The 13,521-nt window shown below is 42.7% G+C and overlaps 1 protein-coding gene across 1 annotated transcript; it reads right to left on the reverse strand.

Annotated features, from left to right (window-relative positions):
* Positions 1-365: 365 nt before the first annotated feature.
* Positions 366-13,334, reverse strand: LOC114450760 (transmembrane protein 151A). The gene is made up of 6 exons (XM_028429122.1): positions 12,961-13,334; positions 7,136-7,471; positions 6,425-6,559; positions 5,977-6,116; positions 5,833-5,872; positions 366-5,706 (listed from the first exon to the last, which is right to left on the reverse strand). Exons 1-6 carry the CDS (start codon positions 13,027-13,029, stop codon positions 4,489-4,491), a joined length of 1,938 nt encoding a protein of 645 aa, XP_028284923.1. The 5' UTR covers positions 13,030-13,334; the 3' UTR covers positions 366-4,488.
* Positions 13,335-13,521: the final 187 nt, after the last annotated feature.

Here is a 13,521-nt window from a genome sequence, read left to right on the forward strand (position 1 = left end):
CAGACGTTTGTGTCCACACAAGATCAAATAAACTGCATATAAGCATGTTTTAGATGAATATTTTAGATTGTTGTGTTGAAAATCACAAACTGCCATCTTCTCCCATCACTTTAGTTTGTGTGGTACAGAGCGATGTAGCCAGGCATTGAGTTAAGCAGTGGAAATGGGAGATCAGTCACTAAGTGTGAATTGTCTTTACATTAACAGTGCAATCATTCCAGTGGCTGAAGCTCCCATTGCTCATGGTTATAAGTTCAGAAAGCTGCTTAGCAAAATATACAAGTCGAGCCAGCAAGCAGAGATATGGGCAAAACTGCTTTGCAACACATTCAGTTACAGTTAAAAGAAAAAATACAAGAGTGGTGATAAATGCATGTCAGACTGCATCGGTGTCTCCAACAGTGATGTCAAAGCACCAGGCAGACTGGTGTGTGCAGCTGTGTAACTTGCTTAAGACTCAACCTGTGACGGACAGGACAGCAGCTGCTGTTTTCTAGCCTGTCTGATCACTTGTCGGGCTACCCTCTAAATGCAGTGAAACGTCACATTACATAAGGCTTTGCTGCCATCTAATGGACAAAATCTCAGTTTGCCACATTTGGCCAAACGCACCACAACGTATTGAAAACATTCAGGGTGGGTTCAAACATGAACGGCACCTCAGTCAATGTACAAAATATAGACCATAAATAAACACAACAGTGCATGTTGGCTATAACTTACACTATGTTGCTATATTAAATTGAGTAAATCCACCCTGTTGTGATGTCATGTAAAAACACAGCCTACTCTAGCACCTGGTGCAGATACCGGCCGCTAACGTGTGTGCATGTGTCTAAGTGTAGGCATTTCTCTGTAATGCTTTTCATTCTTTCTTCTGTTTTCTTTAGCTTTGGCATGTTAATGAATGTGAGCTTGTGTTTACACAGGAATGCAGCATTAACTGAAATCCTGAGCAAAAAAGTTGGCAACTTGGGACACGAAGGCAACGTAGCAGCAGTTCCATGCTTTTAGTGTGTGTGTGTGTGTGTGTGTGTGTGTTAAGCCTGCGTGTTTGGGGTGAATATGGGTTTGGGGATTAATGTCACTCTAGTCTAAAATAAGCTCCTATAATGGCTGTTTTTACTGCTGTGACTAAACATGCAAGCGCGTGTGTGTGTTTGTGTGTGTGTTAATGTAAGACATCATGGGCACAAAGTTTTCTTGGCACACCTGAAGCATCTGTCACACTTTTGACACAGTCTGAGATACTAAAACAGCATATAAATACCCAGTGATAACACATGTAAGTGGAACACAGCAACAAAGACTTGCAAGCAGATATAACTGAAATTCACTGACCAGAGCGTACCAGTTAAAATGAAACCAAACAAAGACATTTCTAAAGGTGACAAAGGCATTTGGATTATAGACATCACTTAAAAGCACCTTAAATAATGTGTACTCAAGTATGCAGATGATACAAAATCAGCAAATTACAGGCTGAAACATATGTTCTTGCTTTGTTAAAAGACAGAGTCAGATTTTAAATTAGATCTCATCTTCTTTTACTGATTTCTACAGAGCCCAGGAGTGGTCATATATACACAACAATCATAGTGCTATTGTATGTTCAGAATCAGATTGTGATTCATTTGCTACCATGAACCATAAGTTCTGTCAAATTTAGCCTGATCCAGGAATTTTGTAAATATTCCCTGCCTTTCTTAAAAAAGCAGGAACATATTAACTCATATTAACAAATTCAGACTTCCTCCCTATAGCCACTCTGAGGTTCTGTTGATTTCTAATTTTCTCATTTAGTTTGCTACATGAACAAAACTACACACTTAGCAGAAATCTTGAAGCTAAAGAAATAGAAAATTTGTGAAATCAACATGATTTTGTAAATATATAAACAAACAAGTGTGTACAGTGCTTTTTAGTGCTTCTTTTTGTTTAGGGACATACATGGAGATTGTTCTATCCACAAGTCAAGAGATAATGATTGATTATGTAAAAATAATTGTCTTAATCTGACATTTTTAGTCTTTTCCAGTTCTTCAGTCAAGCTTTTGTCTTCCATTAATTTCCTTGTGCCCAGTTCAGTTTGATGCCCCCAAAAGCTACAGACGATCCGTGAGCCAGAATCAGTGCCTGTGAATGTGTGTGTGTGCATGTGCGTGTCCTCTAACACCAAACCAGGTCATCAGTCATGCTCTACTTTCCAGAAAGTTGCACTGAGAGAACGTTCCCTGCCGTCTCTGCTGCTGAATCCAGGTTGGATGTCACAACATCCGTATTTGTTTGACCATGTGTGGTCCTTTACCTCTACCATTCATAGAGTCTGTCCAGCATCACTTTTGCTCAGGAAACTCCTTGGCTATCTTCTCTTGAACTTTGTTCTTCTAATGTGCTTTTTATCGTCACGTCAAAAGTAAGCAGGGAGAGAACGAGGGAGACCCTTATGACATCAAATAGTGGTTTAAGTAACCTTAACTTTGTCAGAAAGGTCTAAGAAATGTTCACCTTACGGTTTCTGGCTACTCTATCAGGTTTAGTGTGCTTTACCTCTCCTGGGCTCATTTTCCAGGAAAACATACCAACTCCAAAGTAGGGCAGAGATAAACCCCAAGGATTCATGTCTGCATGTGTCTAAAATATCTGAATTTGTGTTGATCATGGATCGCTTTTTGCCACTGCATTTAGCAACATTTGCTACATAGCTATCAATAGCTACATGCACCTGTATGCCAGCAAACATTTTATACTGAGGCATTGTTTCAGAGAGCATTATTAGCAGGGAGGAGGTAGCAGCTTGGCACAACCTGGCCAGAGATATTCTATCAGGGCTGAAAATGATTCATCGCTGTAATCACACAGAGGCTTTTATTTTGATACATTAAATTATCATCAGCAAGTTTTGTTGTCTGCACTAAACATAGAAAGCAATCAAAAGTCAGATTTCTTCTTGTTTTTTTTTTTTTTAAAGTACAAGAATGCCAGCTGAGTTTTGCTTTCCATGCAGTCCAAATTTAATGTTGAGACATGCCTTAACACATATATAGTATATTGATATTGGAGGATTTTCTGGTTATGTTTTGTTTTTCTTTTTATGGTACAGGCCTGTCTTTAGGAGGAAAAGTGTTATACCACATCTACACCCATGAAATCTAGCTAACACCCTGTGCTAGCAACCTTTCAGAATCTTTAATAGCTATTTCTGTCTCTGCTCCTCTGTGCATTGCACTTATATCTTCGTCTACACACATAATTTGTTCAGATCAAATTCCATTTTTTTCCAAATATGAAGGTATAGAGGTCATAAAAAAAACGTATATACGTGGGAAATATCTAGTTTATAAAATGTGAGCCTCAGGGAGGAACCTCAGCTTAGAGGAGATATGATATATGGAATCGGCTGAGATGAAATGTGATCTGAGCATCTCCAGGAGCACAGAGAGATGTATCATATAACCTCCACTAACAAAAAGCAGAAGAGGGGAAACGGCGTAGGAGAAAGGGGGGTGGAAGTTTATGAAAGATGCTATTTTGTACAACACCCTTCACAGTGTTATCTGTGAGAAAGGTGATGTGTTTCTCAGATTCACACTTATACAATTTTCTGGAGAAGCTGAGGAGTAGAGGAGGCAATTGCTCTACTTTTATGGGCCGTTTTTTTTTTCAGCTCCATCACAGTAATGGATAGAGTGGTGGGGAAGCTAATGGTGGAGTAAAGCGTATGGCAGCATGACAGGATGAGAAAGAAATCAATGATTCTCCCTTTTTTTTATTGGCACTGCCCACTGTTATGGACTCTACTCAGATGCAGTGTGACAGTAAATATTATAAGACTTGGATTTGTGATTAGATTCAGGATTGATGTTTAGAGTATGCTGTGATAGATAACCTGAATCAGTTTTGCTCCTCTTCTTGATCTTTTTGATCATTCTTTGTGGTAGTTTTTAAGAATGTGTCAAATAGGTTTGAAAACCGACTACCATTCAGCTGGCTCAGTGTCTCTCCACTGCTGTCCATGCTGCTATCTTTAGGCCTGCTAGCCCTCCCACTCCTGTTCCTGCATAGATATATCTGGAAACAGACAATCCTAAGTTTTTAGTAACTGATCTCTCTCTCTCTCTCTTTGTGCAGTTAGGTTTATAAGTCTAAGGGTTTTCTTACCTTCGCCCATTTCTTTAGACTCTGTCTTATCTGGCTGCTTCGTGCTCTAAACAGAGCTATCAGTAGCAGTATGCTCTGCATTTACTATCTGGGTCTTTATTCACTAATTTTAACTGCAGTCCATTTCTACCCTTCATCCTGTTTTCCTGTTAGTATCTGTCTCTCACTGATCTATTCTTACCTCTTTCCCTTGGCTCTGACTGATTCCTCTCTTCTTTCTGTGTGTGTCTGCTCTTTTCTTTCTTGCAGTGCATTCTTTCATCTCCCTCAGCGTCTGTCCAAACTTTCTCTTTCAGCTCTTGCTGTGTGTGTTTTTCTTTTTTTAAATCACATGTCATCTCCAGCATGGCAGCTCTCCTCTCCGTGTATAATGAGGACAGGAAAGAAGAATGCGTCCTGGTAGGACGGAGGTCGATCCCTCTCACCTTCCCTCGCCTCTCCTCCTGTTCCACTGTCCTGCTCTGCCTCTTCATCCCTTTCTCTCCCTCCTCTACCTCTGTCTTCGCTTTGCTGCACCTCCTCCTGCTCTTCCTCATCCTCATCACCTTCACCTTCAAGCACTGCTCTGGTCTCCTCATTTACTTGTCTTGTGCCTAACCCCAGGAACCCCCCACCTCCCCCACCCCCACTGATTCCTCCTCCCCCACTTCCTCCTCCATCTTCTCTACTTCCTCCCAGGCCTCCCCCCATGCTTCTTGAATGAAACAGGTTATTCTGGCGCCCACCTCCAAGTCTCCCTAGAGAGAATCCGCTCCGACTGAGAACCAGTCTTCCTCCTATACCTCCACCTCCTTGCCCTGCTGCCCTGATCCCCGCCACAGTAGCATTGAGCAGGGCTGTGGTTCCCATTGGGGCTCTCAACCTGGAGGGAAGACTGGCACTGGATGTGGTCCTCCGGCATCGAGGACAGCTCTGTAGGAGGTAAGCTGAGTTAAACACCACAGGCAGAGCCAGAGGAGGTGGGTTGGACACCTGGCTGGGAGTGATGCCTGGAGGCCCAGAGATGGGAGTAGAGACTGTAGGGTTTGTCCCCCCACTTGTGTCTAAGTCCATAAGGAGGGCCTCAGAGTAGCTTGGAACCATCTGTTGGTTACAGCGGATGTGCCACTCCAGTTCTGTCATGTCCACTGTGTTGACACGAGAGATGGCTCTATAGCTTGTTCCATTCAGGCCAATTCCAACCCCAATCCCTCCTGGATGGATTCCATTCTCGGTCCCTCTTTCAACCCCATCCCCCCTTCCACCTCCCCCGAGCCCTCCTCCACCAACTCCTCCGCCTCCACCGGCATCCTCATCCTCCCCAAAGAGCTTCTCCACATGATAGTGGACATATGCTGTGCGATATTCTGACACAACACGGAGTGGCCATGACAGGAGGAAAGCAGAAGCTAGCCAAAACACCCTGTGCCTCGAAAACCATGGCGGATGAGCTGGATCTGGAAACGCCAGGATGTGTTCACGGAAATCCACGTTCTTCAGGTGCATTCCCTCCCTGGCCTCCATGTAGTCATCAAGTCCCTCATTCTCCCCGAAGAAGCGTGCTCGCTTGCAATCACAGAAAAGGACAACAGAATAACATCTGACGTAATAAATAAATGGTAATTCAGTATTGTTTTGGAAAAACCATCGAAAGGAAATGCTAATAAGTTCCTGCATTATGCCACATCTTACCTGGGTGAGGTAGGCAGCTTCAGCTCGAGCACTGGAGAAACTGAAGAAAAGAAATTAATTGAAGACCATTTTAGCTAAAAAAACTAAAATAACTCTAGATCTAATTTAATTTAAGTGGTTATAGAAGTGTTGCCTTGCAGCTACCTGAAGCACTTGGTGAAACGGAGTCGAACAGCAGGGTGCAGTTGCAGGTCCAGCAACTCCTTGGATACATCCTTGACACCGTAGCGGGCATAATCAAACTCTGAACTTGAGGCATGTGTGTTCACACGCTCATGGTAGACCTGAAAGAGGATGAGGAGGAAGAGGAGGAAGGAGAACGATGATGTTTGACAAAGGAAGATTTAAGTTACTGGGAAGATACTTCGACTCATATGTTACAGCCTAAATAAGCATGTTTACTAAATAGAATGATATTTTTCTTACTGCACACAGCTGTTTGCACACAGCTCCGCAATATTTCACTAAAGGAGAAATTAAGATTTGCATAGCAGTTATGACAGATATAAAACTGCATTGTAATTTTAGAGTGTACAGGTGAAACTAAGAGAAAGTGTTAAGTGTGTGTGTGTTTTAGAAGGTTTCTCCTGACCTGCGTGGTCGTGTAGGCATCTCCATTGCGGTATCTTGTCACCTGCCTGGTCCTCCTCACATAGTGATAGCTGATGGCTTTCCACCATATACAGGGTGTGGCCTGCTGAAGTCTCTGCACACGCTCATACACCTCCTGAAAATGAAGAGTTGTCATTAAAAAAAAATGTTTCCACAACTACCAAACATTACATCATGAAATGGGAAATATTCCTGCTTTGGTAGTACAAGCAGAACCAAATCAATTAACTTCCCATTGTTAAAGTTTTCACAATCTGGTGCACAACAAGCTTCACCAAGGCTTATGTATGACTTTTTTTTATTCTCTATATGAACTAAAAAAACAATTTGTAGCTTCACAAAGGGGAACAACTGTTCAATATGTTCCTGGAATGCAGACAATACACTAATAGCAGACCGGAATAGAGCAAAAATAGAATGATGCTCCAAGGTCAGCTCATTTCCTCATGATTAGTATTATTTTTCCCACAGTCACAAAAGAAGTAGTAAAATGGCGTTCTCTCCTCATAAAATATTTAAAGTTTGTTTAGCGTTATAATGTTTGTGTACACTTCCTGTACAGCTGTTATACCATTATTTTATTGATTCAAAGATTTTAGGGATTTTGAAAACAAAGTATAACAACAAACAAGTGAACCAATAGCCATATTTAGGATGAAGACATGGCTAATTTCCATTCTTTGACAGATACCTGGAATTCTGCATGAGCCAGCATGGCTGTCTTGGAAAAGCAGTGCCAACATTCCACCAGGTAAACCACATAAAGCATCGCCAGGAAGGCCAGTGGGATGTAGACATAACCGCTAGAGCATGGGCTCTCCAAGTACGGGATGTCGTAGTAGTCCACCGAGGTGGCATCCTCGCCAGTACCAAGCGGGACGGAGGAGGAGCCAAGAACACGTACGCGGCAGAGAGCACACCAGGCGAGCGTGGCAAAGCAGCCATACATAAGGAGGGTCAGAAGGAGGCACTTCCAGTGGGACTCCCGGCACAACGAGGAGGCCAGAGACTGTTGAACTGGCCTTTGCTGCAGAAAAAAAGGATGACATTGAGAAGAAGTAAAGAAACAGTACTAACAGCTATTAGCCTAGAAGTTTAAAAAAAACTTACACATTTTAAATGCAGCTGAGCAATATAATACACTATTCCTCATACTGTTAATATTTAATAATGACTGACAGGTGAAAACGGTTGCAGCAATGGTTGTAAGACAAACTGTTTTTCTGTACCTGGTGATCTGGTGAGGCTCTTATAACCACAATCTTCCTGTTTGGTAAACAGTGTCATATTTCTGACCCAGTGTGTAAGCTGAGGTCGAACACACAAAGGAATGCATTACGTAGCCTCATAGCCATCATAGGATAAGTGCTGCGTATGAGACACACACGACGTTTTTGCAACTCACTAAGTGCACACAGCCTCACTCACCCTATAAGCACATCATATTACAGTGCACTCAAACACACGCAAGCTTCAGATGAACAGACATTCTAATGTGGCCCCACTTCCCTCACCTGCCATCTCTCTATCTATACTCACGCCACAGCATGCACATTTTCAGCATTGTAATTCAGCCAGCTGAGTGTATGTGAATAATTTAGTTGAGAACGATGCTTCTAGACTGTTCTCTAGCCAAGTGACTTCACTCCAACATCAGCGGCATATCAGAGCTCCTGCAATTTGTGTGCGTGCGGGTGGGACAGACATCTTGTGCCAAAAGAAAAGACAACCTGTGTATTATGTTGTTACATGTCATAGAAAGGAAGAGAGAGAGGGTCACAGTTGACACACATGGGTACAGACTCGTATGTGTTTAATTGTGTCTATACTTGTTTTTGTTCTCCTGAATGCTAAATGCGACAAAGCAAAAGAGCTGCAAAGCAGATGACACAAAAATCAGATGGGATGACACCAGTGTCCTTTCCTTCTCTCAGTCAAGTCCGCCTGTCCTGTCAGCACATCCCTCCCTCCATTTATCCAACAGAGACAAGCCCCTCTCCCTCTCTCTTCATCACTCTCTTCTACGTGCACACACTCATCTCCTTCACTGTCTCCCTGTCTGCCACAATAGAGCTATTTGCTAGCATATTTGGCTGTCTGCATCTCACACAGACACAGACAGCCTTACATTTTTTTACTACTGTACACCAAGGCAGAGTGAAGGGCACCTACACTCCACCGCACACACCCCTCTATCTGCAGACTTCCCGATCCAAAAATAGGTTATAAAAAAAGGAAAATTATCAGCGGTAGTGATTTCAAATCTTTTTTTTTCTACATCCTGAATTCCTCCTCTTTAAACGCCCTCTTCCTTTTATTGTTATGTAATCTTTTCTTTAAACCCTCCTTCCCCGAAGCTTCCCTCCCACCTCTTAGCATTTACTCTCCAAACCCAACCTCAGTCTCTCTTCCCCCTTTCATCCTCACCCCCATGTCTCCTCCGTTACATCCTCTTTGAAAGTCTGACTCTAAGTGGATTGATTGAGCTAAAAGTGTAGTTGAGAGAGAGAGAGAGAGAGAGAGACAGTGAGGAGGGGGGAGGGTAGAGAGAGAGAAACGGTCATGAACTTTTCATGAATGCAAGTATGAAGGGAAGCAAAAAAAGGGGGGGTGACACTAAAGAGATGGCAACAGTGACAGTCTGCACCTCTCTCCAGGGAACTCTCCTGACAAAATCTATTATTTTGTCCTTCCATATCCCTTCCTGACTCTCCATTCTATTTTGTCATGTTGGCTCTAAAATATCTCGACCTACCAATTATCTCTTTATAAATAAACGTTATTATTCAGACAATATAAAAAAAACTGGCTGAGACCTGGACCTCGTAATTTCATCACAACTCTAAAGCAACTACAGCCTGAGGCCAGCACGGGAAAGACAGGAGTCAAATTCTTCTTGCATGCACTTATGCCAATCAGTTTTTGTCTGTATGAGCAGTTCTCTTTCCCACAGGTGGAGACAAGACACCCTAAAATGTGCTGTCACTGAGTCACCACAAACAGCTCGGTCCACTCTGAACTTGGTGAATGAGGAAATATTTCAGTGCTCTGCCCACTGTCAGCAGTTTCCAGTAATAGGACTGGAATTATCACATAAGCGGCTAATGGAGAGTCAAGTTCCACATTAAGCAACAATGCATACAAACATAAGAGCCACTTTGTCCACAAGACTGAACTGAAACAAGAAAAGCTCCCACTAACACCTTCACTGTTTATGTAATTTTAAGCCATCCCACCACCAGAGTACTACTTTTTTAACAAAAATAAAATCTGTCACTGCTTGAAATCACTGATCAGCACAGTTTTTTTTTCTAATAGTGGATTTGTTGCTAATACCCAATCTACTTCATGTGACCAGTACACCAAAACAGCAATCAATATATTTGATTCTGTGTATTCTGAATTACTCTCAGTTAGTGCAACACTTCCCTGAATACCTCATGTGCACTTAGAAAACAGGGTCTGATCAAAACGCCTATTTAAAGCTATAGTCAATGCAATGCCTCAGGCCCTATTCATAGACAATCACACAGTGTTGATGAAGCCTATCAGTCCATGTAATTTTTTTCTGTATTGCACAGTTTTGCTGGAGTTGGCGCAGTGATGTCTAATGAGCAGCTAGCTAGAATTGACTGTAATTTTCCAGTCTCTCTGATCATTCAAAGTCCCAACCGCAGGCCTGGATTGCAGGTTGGTCTACAGTCAAGGATTGACACTACATAGTTAATCTAACTATCAGAAGGGGCGGACACAAGTTAAATGCAATAGCTGCAGGTCAGGGATGCCAATACAACAGTTCCTGCTGCAAAAAAAAAAAAGGTTGTGTCATTGTGCGGTTTCTGTGAGAGAAACATCTGTTAAGCTTCACTTCTGTCTAGCTGCAACAGATCAAAAGCAAACCTCTGTCTCCTTGACATCATTATGAAAAAAACTATATGAACTAGACTGGAGGGTGTGGGCTTTTGTTTTTTCATACTGAAAGTTTGGACTGCCTGACAGCTGTCTAACAAAAAGCCCAGAGCTCTCCATCCTTGACATATTATTTTGTTTTAACCCACTGAAGCAGTGCGTTTTGATTCATCCGCCCACTGCACATTAACAGTTTTGAAAGTCCAATTTAAATTAAATTAAATTCTATGTATGTGCAAAGACTTTACATCCTTCTGTGAGCTAATGTGTCTCTCTCTCTCTCTCTGTCTCAGCTCTGACTGATTCAGCTGGTTAGGTGTGACTGGAGCAGCTATAATTAGCATTTCTTGCATGTGGGTGGCAAATGATGTGAGGAAGTGAGGAAAGGAAAAATGTGCCGTTGATGCCTGCGGTGTACTGTTTAAAATTGTGTCCTTTGGGGATGTCAGGTTTCTGCTGCAATGACAAATAAATTGTTAGAACTTGATGTAGTAGCAATGTGTCATCATGCTTACAATCATAAAGCTAAACACTGCAGCAGTGACAATTATCCATGAATGAGGCGCAAATGTCATCACTCTCAGTGAAGTAACTGGTTAACACAACAGCATTTGCTCTCTTATTGGTGTCAGTACACATTTAAGTGTTGTTACAAGTATGTGACAGTGAAGTATCTCAATCTAATAACTGGTCTACACACTGGCCTGCTACATCATGCCAGTCAAATTGCTGGCTAAATTAAAAATTATATGTGTTTACATTTGATTTTTTTATAGTAGATGTCCTGCTAATGGAAATATAACAAACCCATGTAAAAAGTCGAAGGAGATAAATCAGGACTTTCAATATTCATCATGCAACTGCAAATTGCATTCATAATAATCCTTGTGTCAGCTTGCACGCCATGTGAGACAGAGAGGAACTGAAGTTAAGGGAAATGAGTATGCAAGGACAGCGAGATAGGAGGCTGTAAAGTCCACAAGGCACATCTAAAAAACAGGAAGGAGAGGAAGAGGGGATGATGAGAAGGGGTAATGGAGCCAGATGCAGGCTGAACTCATTGCATTACACTGGACTGTGTTCACTGCAGGCACAGATACAGATACAGATACAGGAGAAATGTGGAATTAAGTGAAAGCCTGTGATCTAACAGGCTTAGTAATTAAACAAATTGTGCACCTAGGGATTTAAATTACCACTACACAAGTGCTAAATGTTTAATTGTGTCCTTACTGTCAGTTTCAGTAGTCATTACTTGTTCAAGCAAGTATTGTATGTTACAAAAGAGGCTGTACAAGTAAGGTATCCTTTTACCACTATAAAAGAAAACATCTGTTTCTTGCTCTAAAGCCACTCAGGCATGATGTTTAAAGTTAACTAGAGACAATTAGTTGGTTAATCAACAAAAATATTGACAGATGAATAAATTACCTCTGATTTGCAGTATTTTGGCTGATTGACTTATATTGATAAACAGCTAAAATACCTGCTGGTTGCAGCCAAAGATGAGAAAGGAGTATTTGCATACAAAGTAGGAACTCTGTCTCACCTGACCTCTGAGTGCTGCAAACACAAGGCACGTTTCTGCCCATAGCTCCATGCAGCAAACATCTCACTGTGCTCTGTGAAAGCTCCGTGTGTCAATCCACAGGAACAAGATGCCTTTATTATTTTATCAATATGAATTTAGTCACATGCATAGTAATGTTGTTCTATGAAGGGTGTTGAGAATATAGCAAGGCACCTGACTTTTCATCTATCACATAACATGCTTGAAACTTATTTCACATAATACTTATGTGAATGTCTTGTGTTTGACCCTCTTTACAGCATAGTCTTAGACAGGACAATATGCTGCTTTGTAAGGACTTTCTATTTAGCTCCTCAGAACCAGAATATAAGCTTTAGTGAAGGTTGCTGATATGTGTCCAATGACAAAAGTCTCTTCACTGAGGTTGTTATCAGAAGAAAACACACTGCTGAATGGTTACACAGAAGCACATATGGCTGCAGTTCTTTTAATAAACATGCTGGGAAGGTGTTATTCTGTGATTTTACTCACATCATGTGTCACTGTGTAATTTCGGTTTTAAGGTGGGTGTGTGGATAAACTGTGATGTCACCATCTATTTCAGCAGTGACAGCTACCAGGTGGAAGAGCTGTACTGTTCTGAAGAGAGCATCTCTCCCCAGAGGAACACATCACGCAGAAGCCTTGTCAGACAGACGTTTCCCATCAATACTGTGACTTCAACACACTGGCATTTAGAGTTCCCTCCCCTCCTCTACTGTTTAGCCTCAGCTCCATTCATAAGAAAGCCAAAGTCCTTCTCCGTGTCCTTGCTTGTGCACCAGACACGAAGGACTTTGAAGAGAGAAGCAATGACATGTTTCACCAAAGAAAGCACAGGAGTATGTCACACACACATGCACTGAAGTAACCGATGCATGGAATTGGTTTGTTTAGGAACGACCAGAAAGGACACAGGGAAAAAAAAGGTGATTCTTGGGTTAAGGTGTAAAATTTGTGCAACTCTAACTGGACTCTTCCCATCCAAGCGTAAACAAACATGTGAAGCGAGACAAGAGAGAAATGTCCTTCCTCACCTGCTCTCGTCCCGACCCGTCCTCCAAAATGGGCTCTTCTGCGGTGGCCGTCTCCTCCTCCGTCTGCATTTTCTTTCTTGCCACTCCTTCCTCCTCCTCAGAACCGGGCACAGGCAGCTCCCACCCCGGTAACGTCCGAAGGCAGGGACCTCCCCGGCGGAGCAGGGAGCTCGATCACCCCATCCGCCGCAAGTCGGTATCCAATTTCACGATGGCGGGGCCTGCGGCAAATAAGCATCATCTGCTCCAGCGGTACCCCCAGCTATCTCCTTCCTGTTCTCTGCTCCCGCTCACAGCTTCCCTCGCACCTGCTCCATTCGGCGCCTCTCAGGCCAAACACTGTGACTAAGCACACAAAGTCAAACGCCCGTCGTCCTCCCGAACAGCCGCGTTCGCTGCCGCCTCTCGTCAAGCTGAAGCTGTACGAACGTGCTTATGTGCACGTGGGAGCGCGTGACCGACGGCGCAGTAAGAAAGACTGATGGAGTCAAGGATTCCACCGCCTGCACGAGCCAGACGCCGCCGAAAACGTGGAGGATAAACACGACGGATGGAAACGGA

Source organism: Parambassis ranga, chromosome 18, assembly GCF_900634625.1.
Source record: "Parambassis ranga chromosome 18, fParRan2.1, whole genome shotgun sequence".
Taxonomy (NCBI): Eukaryota; Metazoa; Chordata; class Actinopteri; family Ambassidae; genus Parambassis; species Parambassis ranga.

Bases quoted from the DNA above. Each gene is read 5' to 3' on its own strand.
- LOC114450760 (XM_028429122.1), bottom strand. From the start codon at position 13,029: ATGCAGACGGAGGAGGAGACGGCCACCGCAGAAGAGCCCATTTTGGAG. The intron at 6,560-7,135 runs GTATCTGTCAAA...CTTCATTTTCAG, and splicing joins TGGCTCATGCAGAATTCCAG to GAGGTGTATGAGCGTGTGCA. The intron at 5,707-5,832 runs GTAAGATGTGGC...TGTGATTGCAAG, and splicing joins AAGCTGCCTACCTCACCCAG to CGAGCACGCTTCTTCGGGGA.